General features: G+C 41.1%; 1 protein-coding gene across 15 annotated transcripts in view; it reads right to left on the bottom strand.

Moving 5' to 3' along the window:
- Positions 1 to 298: 298 nt before the first annotated feature.
- The window catches only part of LOC120049546, a 44,968-nt gene continuing 27,201 nt past the window's right edge, over positions 299 to 18,065 (bottom strand). For 11 of the 15 annotated variants that reach the window (XM_038995804.1, XM_038995807.1, XM_038995805.1 and 8 more), the window contains 6 exons: positions 17,886 to 17,989; positions 17,506 to 17,566; positions 3,056 to 3,144; positions 2,839 to 2,952; positions 1,075 to 1,157; positions 299 to 933 (listed from right to left, as the gene is read on the bottom strand). In XM_038995804.1, the coding sequence (XP_038851732.1) occupies positions 474 to 933; positions 1,075 to 1,157; positions 2,839 to 2,952; positions 3,056 to 3,144; positions 17,506 to 17,566; positions 17,886 to 17,989 (911 nt within the window). In that variant the 3' untranslated portion in view covers positions 299 to 473. Of the gene's footprint in view, positions 934 to 1,074; positions 1,158 to 2,838; positions 2,953 to 3,055; positions 3,145 to 17,505; positions 17,567 to 17,885; positions 17,990 to 18,065 lie in introns of those variants that run through there. The other 4 variants (XM_038995806.1, XR_005477116.1, XR_005477117.1 and 1 more) reach the window with 4 other exon arrangements.

Genomic DNA, 18,065 nt, shown 5'->3' with positions numbered 1-18,065 from the left:
ATTGACTGACCTTCATGTCTTAAAGTAATGAAGGACTGTCATTTCTCTTTCTTATTTGACCTGTTCTTGCCATAATATGGACTTGGTATTTTACCAAATAGGTCAATGTAGAAATGTAGAAAATAGTTTAAAAAATAAACAAAAACCCTTGAATGAGTAGATGTGTTCAAACTTTTGACTGGTACTGTATGTCAATATGTAGCCATTTAGGCACAGGATGGAGAAAGGTTTGGTTGGTTGGTTGGTTGGTTAGATGGATGTCTGTTTTTGAGTGTGAGCGGGAAAGTAAAAGAAGAGATAAGAGAGATACAAAAATCCATTTTAATACAAATTGAAATTCAAAACATTTAAATACATATTAAACATAATTTACATATTTCTCACTATATTTATATCTTTTAAATGCTTTTGATGGTGCAAAGCGTGAATGTAGTCCTATACATGTCTGTTCTATTCATTCTGATTCTAGAACTCTACTGCCAGAGGACTTGACCTTTCACCCCTCCCCCCGTGACTCCCAGGGCTCCTTTCACTTCCGGGTCATAGTAGAACCCTGCCGCAGGATCAGAGTTCAGCTGAAACAAGTCCCACGATTGCTGGACAGAGAGGAGGGGGGCGTGTCCTCTCTGATTAGGGGTGGAGTCGATGACACTGACACTGTTGCTATTGGTTATGGTATTGGTGTTTGGAATGTTTGGAACACTGATGTTGTTGATGATGATGGTGTGAGCACCACCAGTGTGGTGGTTGCTGTTGATGGGACCTGGGAGGTAGGCCCGACCTGAAGCCTGGCGCTGGGGTAGATTGGTGCCGAGGTTGGGGGTGACGTTCTGGGCTAGGTTGATGCCGAGGCCTGGGGGGTGTCTCCAGTTATCCTGCTGCTGCCTATGGATCTTCATATGGGCGTTACGACTCTTTATCTTATAGAACATCCTTGAAGAGAGGGCAGGAGGGAGGGCAAGAAAGAGATGAAGAAAGATTAGTAAAAAAATTACAACATCTGCCCAAAGATCGATATTCAAACTCAGACAGGGTGTGTATAGATAGTTCAATCATCAGGTTGGGAAAACTCACTTTCCACACTGCTTACAGGGGAAGCTGGTAGCCAATGACGGGGCTGGTACCACCCGTTCCATAGGTTTAGGGAGGGACACCACCTGTAAAAGGATATCGGAGCGCAATAGAATCTCTCTATAAGGAGACATTCTGACCGTGAGCCTCAATAGAACACGAGTCAGCAAATCAGAAGATGATCTAGTGAATTAGAACATGACTCAGCAAATCAGAAGTTGATCTAGTGAATTAGAACACAAGTCAGCAAATCAGAAGATGATCTAGTGAATTAGAACACGACTCAGCAAATCAGAAGATGATCTAGTGAATTAGAACACGACTCAGCAAATCAGAAGATGATCTAGTGAATTAGAACACGACTCAGCAAATCAGAAGATGATCTAGTGAATTAGAACACGACTCAGCAAATCAGAAGATGATCTAGTGAATTAGAACACGAGTCAGCAAATCAGAAGATGATCTAGTGAATTAGAACACGACTCAGCAAATCAGAAGATGATCTAGTGAATTAGAACACGAGTCAGCAAATCAGAAGATGATCTAGTGAATTAGAACACGAGTCAGCAAATCAGAAGATGATCTAGTGAATTAGAACACGAGTCAGCAAATCAGAGCTGACTAAAGATTTGTCAGCTGTTCCTAATTATTTCACCAAAGACCAGAAGGCATCACACGTAACACCTTGCCCAAACCAACTGCGCGCGTGCGCCATCGTACGCGATCGTGCATAAATTTATTTTGCCCCCCCACACCAAACGCGATCACGACATGCAGGTTAAAATATCAAAACAAACTCTGAACCAATGACATTCATTTGGGGACAGGTCGAAAAGCATTAAACATGTATGATATTTTAGCTAGTTAGCTTGCACTTGCTAGCTAACGTTAATTTGTCCTGTTTAGCTAGCTTGCTGTTGCTAGCTAATTTGTCCTGGGATATAAACCTTGAGTTGTTATTTTACCTGAAATGGACAAGGATCTCTACTCCGACAATTAATCCACATATAAAACGGCCAACCGAATCGTTTCTAGTCATCTCTCCTCCTTCCAGGCTTTTTCATCGTTTAAATTATATGGTGATCGTATCTAAACTTTCATTGTATTACCACGACTACCAGCAAAACAGTTCGGTTTTCAATCACCCACATGGGTATAACCAATGAGGAGATGGCACGTGGGTACCTGCTTCTATAAACCAATGAGGAGATGGCACGTGGATACCTGCTTCTATAAACCAATGAGGAGATGGGAGAAGCAGGACTTGCAGCGCGATCCGCGTCAGAAATAGGAACGACATCTATTTTAGCCCTTGGCGTCGCAGACGCTCTTTGGCACGCGCAAGCAGTGTGGGTGCAATAATTGAATAACATGGATTTCTAAATTTATTTTGCGACGCTCGCGCACGCAACGTGTCCGGTCTGGTCAGCATGTAAGGGTTGACAGCAGAGAGAAAGAGATGGATGGACAGAGGGACAAATAGAAAGAGAGAGAGGAGGGCATGAGAGAGAAAGAGAGAGAGGAGAGCATGAGAGAGAAAGAGAGAAAGAGAGGGAGGGAGGGAGGGAGGGAGGGAGGGAGGGAGGGAGGGAGGGAGGGAGGGAGGGAGGGAGGGAGGGAGGGAGGGAGGGAGGGAGGGAGGGAGGGAGGGAGGGAGGGAGGGAGGGAGGGAGGGAGTTTAGTGAGAGACAAATAGAAAGAGATGAAATGAGACAAAAGAAAATGACACAGATCAAAGCCGGGTCCCAACAGTGCATTCTTCCTTACACTCGTCTGTTCCTCCATCCCTCGTTCCTCCTCCCTCTGTTTCCTCTGTTTGTCAGGAAGTTTCCTGGACAGATAGTAGAACTCCACACACTGAGACACACACTTAGTCTGCACCTGCAACACACACACACACAGGCGTGAGTAGTTAACATAAATGCCTTGGTACATACAACAGATGAGGAATCATTACGGAATGATATGAAAGTTGAACTTAAACCATTTGTTGGATGAGAGAGAAATCTTTGCCGTGGGTCGTCAACGCTTTACTGAACAGAGACCTCTCAGTCTGCTGCCACACATCACTACCTATAGTAGAGAGAGAGAGAGAGAGAGAGAGAGAGAGAGAGAGAGAGAGAGAGAGAGAGAGAGAGAGACAGAGAGACAGAGAGAGAGAGAGAGAGAGAGAGAGAGAGAATATATTGAAAAGAACAAAGGTTTCTCTCTAATTACAGTATTAATAGCAGGGTGGTTTGTGTGATGTGTGTGGTTGTTGTGGGTTGGGGTTAGGTCGCATGGAACCTGCTCTGACACACACACACACACACACTTTGCACCTTGCGGTCTACTAATAGCCTAATACAGCCTGTATAAAACAGCACTCCTAGTTTAAGTAGCGAATAGCAGGGGTGTCTCTGATAGATGAGGTTAAATCAAGAGGACCTTTTTCTATGTGTTTGGCTGACAACGGTTTGTTCTGTTACTGAGACATATATAGTGGGTCTATACTACAGTCCTATATAGTGGGTCTAAACTACAGTCCTGTATAGTGGGTCTATACTACAGTCCTATATAGTGGGTCTATAATACAGTCCTGTATAGTGGGTCTATACTACAGTCCTATATAGTGGGTCTATACTACAGTCCTATATAGTGGGTCTATACTACAGTCCTATATAGTGGGTCTAAACTACAGTCCTATATAGTGGGTCTAAACTACAGTCCTATATAGTGGGTCTATAATACAGTCCTATATAGTGGGTCTATACTACAGTCCTATATAGTGGGTCTATACTACAGTCCTATATAGTGGGTCTAAACTACAGTCCTATATAGTGGGTCTAAACTACAGTCCTATATAGTGGGTCTATACTACAGTCCTATATAGTGGGTCTAAACTACAGTCCTATATAGTGGGTCTATACTACAGTCCTATATAGTGGGTCTATACTACAGTCCTATATAGTGGGTCTAAACTACAGTCCTATATAGTGGGTCTAAACTACAGTCCTATATAGTGGGTCTAGACTACAGTCCTATATAGTGGGTCTATACTACAGTCCTATATAGTGGGTCTATACTACAGTCCTATATAGTGGGTCTGTACTACAGTCCTATATAGTGGGTCTATAATACAGTCCTATATAGTGGGTCTATACTACAGTCCTATATAGTGGGTCTATACTACAGTCCTATATAGTGGGTCTAAACTACAGTCCTATATAGTGGGTCTATACTACAGTCCTATATAGTGGGTCCAAACTACAGTCCTATATAGTGGGTCTATAATACAGTCCTATATAGTGGGTCTATACTACAGTCCTATATAGTGGGTCTATAATACAGTCCTATATAGTGGGTCTATACTACAGTCCTATATAGTGGGTCTATAATACAGTCCTATATAGTGGGTCTATACTACAGTCCTATATAGTGGGTCTATACTACAGTCCTATATAGTGGGTCTATAATACAGTCCTATATAGTGGGTCTATACTACAGTCCTATATAGTGGGTCTATACTACAGTCCTATATAGTGGGTCTATACTACAGTACTATATAGTGGGTCTATACTACAGTCCTATATAGTGGGTCTAAACTACAGTCCTATATAGTGGGTCTATACTACAGTCCTATATAGTGGGTCTATAATACAGTCCTATATAGTGGGTCTATAATACAGTCCTATATAGTGGGTCTATAATACAGTCCTATATAGTGGGTCTATACTACAGTCCTATATAGTGGGTCTATAATACAGTCCTATATAGTGGGTCTAAACTACAGTCCTATATAGTGGGTCTATACTAAAGTCCTATATAGTGGGTCTAAACGACAGTCCTATATAGTGGGTCTAAACTACAGTCCTATATAGTGGGTCTATAATACAGTACTGTATAGTGGGTCTATAATACAGTCCTATATAGTGGGTCTATACTACAGTCCTATATAGTGGGTCTATACTACAGTCCTATATAGTGGGTCTAAACGACAGTCCTATATAGTGGGTCTAAACTACAGTCCTATATAGTGGGTCTATACTACAGTCCTATATAGTGAGTCTATACTACAGTCCTATATAGTGGGTCTATACTACAGTCCTATATAGTGGGTCTATAATACAGTCCTAAATAGTGGGTCTATACTACAGTCCTATATAGTGGGTCTATAATACAGTCCTATATAGTGGGTCTATAATACAGTCCTATATAGTGGGTCTAAACGACAGTCCTATATAGTGGGTCTATACTACAGTCCTATATAGTGGGTCTATAATACAGTCCTTTATAGTGGGTCTATACTACAGTCCTATATAGTGGGTCTATAATACAGTCCTATATAGTGGGTCCAAACTACAGTCCTATATAGTGGGTCTATACTACAGTCCTATATAGTGGGTCTATAATACAGTCCTATATAGTGGGTCTATACTACAGTCCTATATAGTGGGTCTATAATACAGTCCTATATAGTGGGTCTAAACTACAGTCCTATATAGTGGGTCTATACTAAAGTCCTATATAGTGGGTCTAAACGACAGTCCTATATAGTGGGTCTATAATACAGTCCTATATAGTGGGTCTATACTACAGTCCTATATAGTGGGTATAAACTACAGTCCTATATAGTGGGTCTAAACTACAGTCCTATATAGTGGGTCTATAATACAGTACTGTATAGTGGGTCTATAATACAGTCCTATATAGTGGGTCTATACTACAGTCCTATATAGTGGGTCTATACTAAAGTCCTATATAGTGGGTCTAAACGACAGTCCTATATAGTGGGTCTATACTACAGTCCTATATAGTGGGTCTATAATACAGTCCTATATAGTGGGTCTATAATACAGTCCTATATAGTGGGTCTATAATACAGTCCTATATAGTGGGTCTATACTACAGTCCTATATAGTGGGTCTATACTACAGTCCTATATAGTGGGTCTATACTACAGTCCTATATAGTGGGTCTATACTACAGTCCTATATAGTGGGTCTATAATACAGTACTGTATAGTGGGTCTATACCACAGTACTGTATAGTGGGACAATACTACAGTACAGTCCTATATAGTGGGTCTATAATACAGTCCTATATAGTGGGTCTATACTACAGTCCTTTATAGTTGGTCTATAAAAAAGTCCTATATAGTGATTCTATAATACAGTCCTATATAGTGGGTCTAAACTACAGTACTATATAGTGGGTCTGGACTACAGTACTTTACAGTGGGTCTATACTACAGTACTATAACAGTATGGTGGACCTAGACTACAGTACTATATAGTGGGTCTAGACTACAGCACGTTATAGTGGGTCTATACTACAGGACTTTATAGTGGGTCTATACTACAGGACTTTACAGTGGGTCTATACTACAGTACTATATAGTGGGTCTAGACTACAGTACTATATAGTGGGTCTATACTACAGTACTGTATAACGGGTCTTATACTACAGTACTTTACAGCGGGTCTAGACTACAGTATCATATAGTGGGTCTATACTACAGTACTGTTTTGTGGGTCTATAATACAGTACTGTATAGTGGGACAATACTACAGTACAGTACTATATAGTGGGTCTATAATACAGTCATATATAGTGGGTCTATACTACAGTACAGTACTATATAGTGGGTATATACTACAGTACTGTATAACGGGTCTTATACTACAGTACAGTACTATATAGTGGGTCTAGACTACAGTACTGTATAGTGGTCTAGACTACAGTATTGTATAGTGGGTCTAGACTACAGTACTACAGAGTGGGTCTAAACTACAGTACTATATAGTGGGTCTAGACTACAGTACTTTACAGTGGGTCTAAACTACAGTACTATAACAGTATGGTGGGCCTAGACTACAGTACTGTATAGTGGGTCTAGACTACAGTACTTTATAGTGGGTCTATACTACAAGACTTTATAGTGGGTCTATACTACAGTACTATATAGTGGGTCTAGACTACAGCACTATATAGTGGGTCTATACTACAGGACTTTATAGTGGGTCTATACTACAAGACTTTATAGTGGGTCTATACTACAGTACTATATAGTGGGTCTAGACTACAGCACTATATAGTGGGTCTATACTACAGGACTTTATAGTGGGTCTATACTACAGGACTTTATAGTGGGTCTATACTACAGGACTTTATAGTGGGTCTATACTACAGTACTATATAGTGGGTCTAGACTACAGTACTGTATTGTGGGTATTTACTACAGTACTGTATAGTGGGTATATACTACAGTACTTTACAGCGGGTCTAGACTACAGTATCATATAGTGGGTCTATACTACAGTCCTATATAGTGGGTCTATACTACAGTACTGTATAGTGGGACAATACTACAGTACAGTACTATATAGTGGGTCTATAATACAGTACTATATAGTGGATCTACAGTGCTATACACAGTGCTATACACAGTTGAAGTCAGAAATTTACATACACTTAGGTTGTAGTCATTAAAACTCATTTTCAACCACTCCACAAATGTATTGTTAACAAACTATAGTTTTGGCAAGTCGTTAGGACATCTACTTTGTGCATGACATAAGTAATTTTTCCAACAATTGTTTACAGACAGATTATTTCACTTATAATTCGCTGTATCATAATTCCAGTGGGTCAGAAGTTTACATACACTAAGTTGACTGTGCCTTTAAACAGCTTGGAAAACTCCAGAAAATGATGTCATGGCTTTAGAAGCTTCTGATACGATAATTATCATTTGAGTCAATTGAAGGTGTACCTGTGGATGTATTTCAAGGCCTACCTTTAAGCTCAGTGCCTCTTTGCTTGACATCATGGGGAACTCAAAAGAAATCAGCCAAGACCTCAGAAAAAAAATTGTAGACCTCCACAAATCTGGTTCATCCTTGGGAGCAATTTCCAAACATCGGAAGGTACCACGTTCATCTGTACAAACAATAGTACGCAAGTATAAACACCATGGGACAACGCAGCCGTCATACCGCTCAGGAAGGAGATGCATTCTGTCTCATAGAGATTAATGTACTTTGGTGCGAAAAGTGCAAATCAATCCCAGAACAACAGCAAAGGACCGTGGAAAGATAATGGAGGAAACAGGCACAAAAGTATCTATATCTACAGTAAAACGAGTCCTATATCAACATAACCTGAAAGGCCGCTCAGCGAGGAAGAAGCCACTGCTCCAAAACCGCCATAAAAAAAGCCAGACTAGGGTTTGCAAATGCACATGGGGACAAAGATCGTACTTTTTGGAGAAATGTCCTCTGGTCTGAAGAAACAAAAATAGAACTGTTTGGCCATAATGACCATCGTTATGTTTGGAGGAAAAAGGGGGATGCTTGCAAGCCGAAGAACACCATCCCAACCGTGAAGCACGGGGGTGGCAGCATCATGTTGTGGGGGTGCATTGCCTCAGGAGGGACTGGTGCACTTCACAAAATAGATGGCATCATGAGGAAAGGAAAATTATGTGGATATATTGAAGCAGCATCTCAAGACATCAGTCAGGAAGTTAAAGCTTGGTTGCAAATGGGTCTTCCAAATGGACAATGACCCCAAACATACTTACAAAGTTATGGCAAAATGGCTTAAAACCTTTTCTCAATAGGGGGGCGCCATTTCGACTTTGTAAAAATTTGTTCCCAAATTAAACTGCCTCGTACTCAATTCTTGCTCGTACAATATGCATATTATTATTACTATTGGATAGAAAACACTCTCTAGTTTCTAAAACCGTTTGAATTATATCTGTGAGTAAAACAGAACTCATTTTGCAGCAAACTTCCTGTCAGGAACTGAAAAATCTAAAATCGGGGGCTCTGTTCCAGGGTCAGTTTATAAATTTGCATGTAATCTATGGGTCGACATGCACTGCATACGCCTTCCCCTAGATGTCAGTAAGCAGTGAGAATTGGAATGGGGTGTCTGGGTAGTTCTGAGGCCGTATAAAAGCTCTTGGAACCGGGTGTGCAGTCTTTTCAACGTTCGTCATGACGCAAGACAGACCTCAGGATTGCATTCTGAAAAGCTCTCGTTATGCAACTCCCCTCCAAGTCTCCGACCACTACCTTGTATCCTTTTCCCTCTCGCTCTCATCCAACACTTCCCACTCTGCCCCTACTCGGATGGTATCGCGCCGTCCCAACCTTCGCTCTCTCTCCCCCGCTACTCTCTCCTCTTCCATCCTATCATCTCTTCCCTCTGCTCAAACCTTCTCCAACCTATCTCCTGATTCTGCCTCCTCAACCCTCCTCTCCTCCCTTTCTGCATCCTTTGACTCTCTATGTCCCCTATCCTCCAGGCCGGCTCGGTCCTCCCCTCCTGCTCCGTGGCTCGACGACTCATTGCGAGCTCACAGAACAGGGCTCCGGGCAGCCGAGCGGAAATGGAGGAGAACTCGCCTCCCTGCGGACCTGGCATCCTTTCACTCCCTCCTCTCTACATTTTCCTCTTCTGTCTCTGCTGCTAAAGCCACTTTCTACCACTCTAAATTCCAAGCATCTGCCTCTAACCCTAGGAAGCTCTTTGCCACCTTCTCCTCCCTCCTGAATCCTCCTCCCCCTCCCACCCCCCCCCCCCCCCCCCCCCCCCCCCCCCCCCTCCTCCCTCTCTGCGGATGACTTCGTCAACCATTTTGAAAAGAAGGTTGACGACATCCGATCCTCGTTTGCTAAGTCAAACGACACCGCTGGTTCTGCTCACACTGCCCTACCCTGTGCTTTGACCTCTTTCTCCCCTCTCTCCCCAGATGAAATCTCGCGTCTTGTGACGGCCGGCCGACCAACAACCTGCCCGCTTGACCCTATCCCCTCCTCTCTTCTCCAGACCATTTCTGGAGACCTTCTCCCTTACCTCACCTCGCTCATCAACTCATCCTTGACCGCTGGCTACGTCCCTTCCGTCTTCAAGAGAGCGAGAGTTGCACCCCTTCTGAAAAAACCTACACTCGATCCCTCCGATGTCAACAACTACAGACCAGTATCCCTTCTTTCTTTTCTCTCCAAAACTCTTGAACGTGCCGTCCTTGGCCAGCTCTCCTGCTATCTCTCTCAGAATGACCTTCTTGATCCAAATCAGTCAGGTTTCAAGACTAGTCATTCAACTGAGACTGCTCTTCTCTGTGTCACGGAGGCGCTCCGCACTGCTAAAGCTAACTCTCTCTCCTCTGCTCTCATCCTTCTAGACCTATCGGCTGCCTTTGATACTGTGAACCATCAGATCCTCCTCTCCACCCTCTCCGAGTTGGGCATCTCCGGCGCGGCCCACGCTTGGATTGCGTCCTACCTGACAGGTCGCTCCTACCAGGTGGCGTGGCGAGAATCTGTCTCCTCACCACGTGCTCTCACCACTGGTGTCCCCCAGGGCTCTGTTCTAGGCCCTCTCCTATTCTCGCTATACACCAAGTCACTTGGCTCTGTCATAACCTCACATGGTCTCTCCTATCATTGCTATGCAGACGACACACAATTAATCTTCTCCTTTCCCCCTTCTGATAACCAGGTGGCGAATCGCATCTCTGCATGTCTGGCAGACATATCAGTGTGGATGACGGATCACCACTTCAAGCTGAACCTCGGCAAGACGGAGCTGCTCTTCCTCCCGGGGAAGGACTGCCCGTTCCATGATCTCGCCATCACGGTTGACAACTCCATTGTGTCCTCCTCCCAGAGCGCTAAGAACCTTGGCGTGATCCTGGACAACACCCTGTCGTTCTCAACTAACATCAAGGCGGTGGCCCGTTCCTGTAGGTTCATGCTCTACAACATTCGCAGAGTACGACCCTGCCTCACACAGGAAGCGGCGCAGGTCCTAATCCAGGCACTTGTCGTCTGGATTACTGCAACTCGCTGTTGGCTGGGCTCCCTGCCTGTGCCATTAAACCCCTACAACTCATCCAGAACGCCGCAGCCCGTCTGGTGTTCAACCTTCCCAAGTTCTCTCACGTCACCCCGCTCCTCCGCTCTCTCCACTGGCTTCCAGTTGAAGCTCGCATCCGCTACAAGACCATGGTGCTTGCCTACGGAGCTGTGAGGGGAACGGCACCTCCGTACCTTCGGGCTCTGATCAGGCCCTACACCCAAACAAGGGCACTGCGTTCATCCACCTCTGGCCTGCTCGCCTCCCTACCTCTGAAGAAGTACAGTTCCCGCTCAGCCCAGTCAAAACCGTTCGCTGCTCTGGCACCCCAATGGTGGAACAAACTCCCTCACGACGCCAGGTCAGCGGAGTCAATCACCACCTTCCGGAGACACCTGAAACCCCACCTCTTTAAGGAATACCTAGGATAGGATAAAGTAATCCTTCTAACCCCCCCCCCCCCTTAAAAGATTTAGATGCACTATTGTAAAGTGGCTGTTCCACTGGATATCATAAGGTGAATGCACCAATTTGTAAGTCGCTCTGGATAAGAGCGTCTGCTAAATGACTTAAATGTAAATGTAAATGTAATAGGCTTTAGATATATCCGGCTCTGATTTTATTCGATATAGGTGTTAAAAACATCATAATGTAGTTATTTTAAACCGAGTTATCTTCTTTGGGCTGCAAGCCCGATGTCGGTACACTTATGACAACAGCCAGCTCAAGTGCAGGGCGCGAAATTCAAAATATATTTTTTAGAAATATTTACTTTCACACATTAACAAGTCCAATACAGCAAATGAAAGATAAACATCTTGTGAATCCAGCCAACATGTCCGATTTTTAAAATGTTTTACAGCGAAAACACCACGTATATTTATGTTAGCTCACCACCAAATACAAAAAAGGACAGACATTTTTCACAGCACAGGTAGCATGCACAAAACCAACCTAACTAACCAAGAACCAACCAAACTAACCAAGAAACAACTTAATCAGATGACAGTCTTATAACATGTTATACAATAAATCTATGTTTTGTTTGAAAAATGTGCATATTTGAGGTATAAATCAGTTTTACATTGCAGCTACCATCACAGCTACCGTCAGAAATAGCACCGAAGCAGCCAGAGTAATTACAGACACCAACGTGAAATACCTAAATACTCATCATAAAACATTTCTGAAAAATACATGGTGTACAGCAAATGAAAGACAAGCATCTTGTGATACCAGCCAATATTTCCGATTTCTTAAGTGTTTTACAGCGAAAACACAATATAGCATTATATTAGCTTACCACAATAGCCAGAAATACAAGCCATTTACCAGCAGCAAAAGTTAGCGATCGTAACAAACCAGCAAAAGATATATAATTTTTGACTAACCTTGATAAGCTTCATCAGATGACAGTCCTATAACATCAGGTTATACATACACTTATGTTTTGTTCGAAAATGTGCATATTTAGAGCTGAAATCAGTGGTTATACATTGTGCTAACGTAGCATCTTTTTCCCAGAATGTGCGGATATTTTTATGACACAACTATTCTGACCAAATAACTATTCATAAACGTTACTAAAAAATACATGTTGTATAGGAAATGATAGATACACTAGTTCTTAATGCAATCGCCGTGTTAGAATTCTAAAAATAACTTCATTACGACATCCAGCTTAGTTATAGCGAGAGAGTGCCCAAAATCTGGGCGCAAACTACTAGTTCACATGTTCGACAGATATATGAAATAGCATCATAAAATGGGTCCTACTTTTGATGATCTTCCATCAGAATGTTGTACAAGGGGTCCTTTGTCGGGAACAATCGTTGTTTGGTTTAAGAATGTCCTCTTCTCCAGTCAATTAGCACGGAAAGCTAGCAAAGTGGCGCTAAGCTCTCCTTCCTGAACAAACGCAGACAAAGCAACACGCCTAACGTCCCGAAAAAATTTCAATAATCTAATAAAACTATATTGAAAAAACATACTTTATGATGATATTGTCACATTTATCAAATAAAATCAAAGCCGGAGATATTAGTCGTCTATATCGACAGCTTTACAGAAGGCAATACCAGGTCCCTTCTCGCGCGTTCCAGAAAACAGGAAATTGGGGTCACGTCATGCCAAGAGCTTTTATTCGACCTCAGATCATGTTATACACTCCATTTCTTCTCTCACTGCCTGTTGACATCTAGTGGAAGGCGTATGAAGTGCATGTATACTAATATATATCAAGCACATTTATAGGCAGGCCCTAGAACAGAGCATCGATTTCAGATTTTCCACTTCCTGTCAGGAAGTTTGCTGCAAAATGAGTTCTGTTTTACTCACAGATATAATTCAAACGGTTTTAGAAACTAGAGAGTGTTTTCTATCCAATAGTAATAATACTATGCATATTGTACGAGCAAGAATTGAGTACGAGGCCGTTTGAAATGGGCACCTTTTATCCAGGCTACTCAATACTGCCCCTGCAGCCCAAAGAGGTTATATCAGTTTATATCAGTATATTGCGATTTTCGGGATTTCATTTGTGCTGCGTTATAGTGAGTTGGACATGTCTTCGCCACATGGCTAATGTTTACTGCTAATTCCAAAGTTGAAGACGAAAATCTACAACCGAGCAACGATTCTTCTGGACAAAGGACAACTTGCACAAGATTCTGATGGAAGCTCATCAAATAGTAAGAACTATTTATGATGTTAATTCGTTGTTCTGTTGAAAAATGTTAAACTACTATTCCGCCATTAATTTTGGTGCGGTCTCGCTTTAACGCACGCTGTATGTCGTAGTAACGTTAATTTTAAAAATCTAACACAGCGGTTGCATTAAGAACTAATGTATCTTTCATTTGCTGTCCAACCTGTATTTTTTAGTTAAGTGTATGATTAGTTATTGATTAGATTAGGTGCCTCTCCCAAGATTTCTCCCGACATTTTGTTTGCAGCTTGGCTACTATTCTCATTGTATAACCACGATTTGTGCCGCTAAATATGCACATTTTCGAACAAACAATATATGTATTGTGTAATATGATGTTATAGGACTGTCATCTGATGAAGTTTTGAGAAGGTTAGTGAAAAATCTTTTGCTGGTTTATTCGCTATCGCTAACGTGCATGAATCAATGCTGCTGTGTGGTTGGCTATTGTAGTAAGCTAATATAATGCTAAATTGTGTTTTCGCTGTAAAACACTTTAAAAAATCTGAAATATTGGCTGGATTCACAAGATCTTTGTCTTTCATTTGCTGTACGCTGTGTATTTTTCATAAATGTTTTATGATGAGTATTTAGGTAATTCACGTTGCTCTCTGTAGTTATTCTAGTTGCTTTGGTGAGAGTTGTGATGGTGGCTGCAATGTAAAACTATGATTTATACCTGAAATATGCACATTTTTCGAACAAAACATATGCTATACAATAAATATGTTATCAGACTGTCATCTGATGAAGTTGTTTCTTGGTTAGTGACTATTTATATCTTTATTTGGTCGAATTTGTGATAGCTACCTATGCAGTAAAAAAATGGTGGGAAAAAAAAGTTGTGTCTTTTGCTATCGTGGTTAGCTAATAGAAATACATATTGTGTCTTCCCTGTAAAACATTTTAAAAATCAGAAATGATGGCTGGATTCACAAGATGTGTATCTTTCATCTGGTGTCTTGGACTTGTGATTTCATGATATTTAGATGCTAGTATTTACTTGTGGCGCTATGCTAGGCTATGCTAGTCAGCTTTTTTACTGATGAGGGTGCTCCCGGATCCGGGATTGGGACCAACTAGAAGTTAAAATTAAGGACAACAAAGTCAAGGTATTGGAGTGGCCATCACAAAGCCCTGAACTCAATTCTATAGAACATTTGTGGGCAGAACTGAAAAAGTGTGTGCGAGCAAGGAGGCCTACAAACCTGACTCAGTTACACCAGCTCTGTAAGGAGGATTTGGCCAAAATTCACCCAACTTATTGTGGGAAGCTTGTGGAAGGCTACCCGAAACGTTTGACCCAAGTTAAACAATTGAAAGGCAATGCTACCAAATACTAATTGAGTGTATGTAAACTTCTGACCCACTGGGAATGTGATGAAAGAAATAAAAGCTGAAATAAATAATTCTCTCTACTATTATTCTGACATTTCACATTCTTAAAATAAAGTGGTGATGCTAACTGACCTAAGACAGGGAATTTTTACTCGGATTAAATGTCAGGAAATGTGAAAAACTGAGTTTAAATGTATTTGGCTAAGGTGTATGTAAACCTCTGACTTCAACTGTAGTGGGTTTTGACTACAGTACTGTATAGTGGGTTTTTTCTACAGTACTGTATAGTGGGTAAATACTACAGTACTGTATAGTAGTTCTGTACTACAGTACTGTATAGTGGGTATATACTACAGTACTGTTTAGTGGGTAAATACTACAGTACTGTATAGTAGTTCTGTACTACAGTACTGTATAGTGGGTCTATACTACAGTACTGTTTAGTGGGTAAATACTACAGTACTGTATAGTAGTTCTGTACTACAGTACTGTATAGTGGGTATATACTACAGTACTGTATAGTGGGTCTATACTACAGTACTATATAGTGGGTCTATACTACAGTACTGTATAGTGGGTATATACTACAGTACAGTACTGTATAGTGGGTATATACTACAGTACTGTATAGTGGGTCTATACTACAGTACTGTATAGTGGGTATATACTACAGTACAGTACTGTATAGTGGGTATATACTACAGTACTGTATAGTGGGTCTATACTACAGTACTATATAGTGGGTCTATTCTACAGTACAGTACTGTATAATAGTCTATACTACAGTACTGTATAGTGGGTATATACTACAGTACAGTACTGTATAGTGGGTATATACTACAGTAATGTATAGTGGGTCTATACTACAGTACTATATAGTGGGTCTATTCTACAGTACAGTACTGTATAATAGTCTATACTACAGTACTGTATAGTGGGTATATACTACAGTACAGTACTGTATAGTGGGTATATACTACAGTAATGTATAGTGGGTCTATACTACAGTACTATATAGTGGGTCTATTCTACAGTACAGTACTGTATAATAGTCTATACTACAGTACTGGATAATGGGTATATACTACAGTACAGTACTATATAGTGGGTCTATACTATAGTACTGTATAGTGGGTCTATACTACAGTACTGTTTAGTGGGTCTATACTACAGTACTGTTTAGTGGGTCTATACTACAGTACTGTATAGTAGTTCTGTACTACAGTACTGTATAGCGGGTATATACTACAGTACAGTACTGTATAATAGTCTATACTACACAACTGTATAGTGGGTATATACTTCTGTACTGTATAGTGGGTATATACTACAGTACTGTATAGTGGGTCTATTCTACAGTACTGTATAGTGGGTCTATAATACAGTACTGTTAAGTGGGTCTATACTACAGTACTGTTAAGTGGGTCTATACTTTAGTGCTGTATAGTGGGTCTATTCTACAGTTCTGTTAAGTGGGTCTATACTACAGTACTATATAGTGGGTCTATACTACAGTTCTGTTAAGTGGGTCTATACTACAGTCCTATAAAGTGGGTCTATACTACAGTCCTATATAGTGGGTCTAAACTACAGTCCTATATAGTGGGTCTATACTACAGTCCTATATAGTGGGTCTATACTACAGTCCTATATAGTGGGTCTATACTACAGTCCTATATAGTGGGTCTATACTACAGTCCTATATAGTGGGTCTAGACTACAGTACAGTACTGTTTAGTGGGTATATACTACGGTACTGTTTTATGGGTCTATACTACAGTACTGTATAGTGGGTCTATACTACAGTACTATATAGTGGGTCTATACTACAGTTCTGTTAAGTGGGTCTATACTACAGTCCTATAAAGTGGGTCTATACTACAGTCCTATATAGTGGGTCTAAACTACAGTCCTATATAGTGGGTCTATACTACAGTCCTATATAGTGGGTCTATACTAAAGTCCTATATAGTGGGTCTATACTATAGTCCTATATAGTGGGTCTATACTACAGTCCTATATAGTGGGTCTATAATACAGTCCTATATAGTGGGTCTAGACTACAGTACAGTACTGTATAGTGGGTCTATACTACAGTACTGTATAGTGGGTCTATTCTACAGTACTGTATAGTGGGTCTATAATACAGTACTGTTAAGTGGGTCTATACTACAGTTCTGTTAAGTGGGTCTATACTACAGTACTATATAGTGGGCCTAGACTACAGTACTATATAGTGGGTCTATACTACAGTACTGTATAGTGGGTATATACTTCTGTACTATATAGTGGGTATATACTTCTGTACTATATAGTGGGTATATAGTACAGTACTGAAAGCATGGAGGTCATGAAACAGGTGACCTCTGTGACTCCCTGTCTAGTCAGGAAGCAACTCGAAGGCGAACTGACTGACAGTAAGCTTACACACATCATATCTTACTTAGCGTTGGAGGAATCAGCAGAGAAGGCATGGGCTATGTTGATGAGTGGAGATGTATAGGTTAAAGGTTAGGGATGAAGGGGTCAAGGGTTACCAGCGTAATGGTAGTCTACTGTTGTTGATGGGTTCGAGAAGAACAATCTCTCCAACGTGGCCTGGGAGAGAGGGATGACAGAGGAAGGAAGAAAGATGAAATATAGGAAAATAGAAATGAGGAACAGAGTGATCTTTGAACCAAAATAAACTAAATAATCCATAAGTGAATGAATGAATGAATAAATTAATAAATTAATGAATAAATAAATGAATAAATGAAAGAATGAATGAATGAATAAATAATTGAATAAATGAATGAACGAATGAATGAATAAATGAATGAATGAATAAATTAATTAATGAAAGAATGAATGAATGAATGAATAAATAAATGAACGAATAAATTAATGAATGAAAGAATGGTTCCTCCCTCCTCACCAGTGTATCTCCATGACAGTGGTAGAGACAGTGTAGAGCCAGCTCTGTGTTGCTGCCCCCTCCTGGTAGACAGCTAGAACTACACAAAGACAACACTGCCTCCACTGAGAATGGGAGAGCGGAAGAATCAAAGTGTGAATGAAAAATACCACAGTAGGGTTTTAATCTCGGATCAGCCTG

Source organism: Salvelinus namaycush, chromosome 6, assembly GCF_016432855.1.
Source record: "Salvelinus namaycush isolate Seneca chromosome 6, SaNama_1.0, whole genome shotgun sequence".
Lineage (NCBI taxonomy): Eukaryota > Metazoa > Chordata > Actinopteri > Salmoniformes > Salmonidae > Salvelinus > Salvelinus namaycush.
This window is presented reverse-complemented; position numbering and strand designations above follow the sequence as displayed.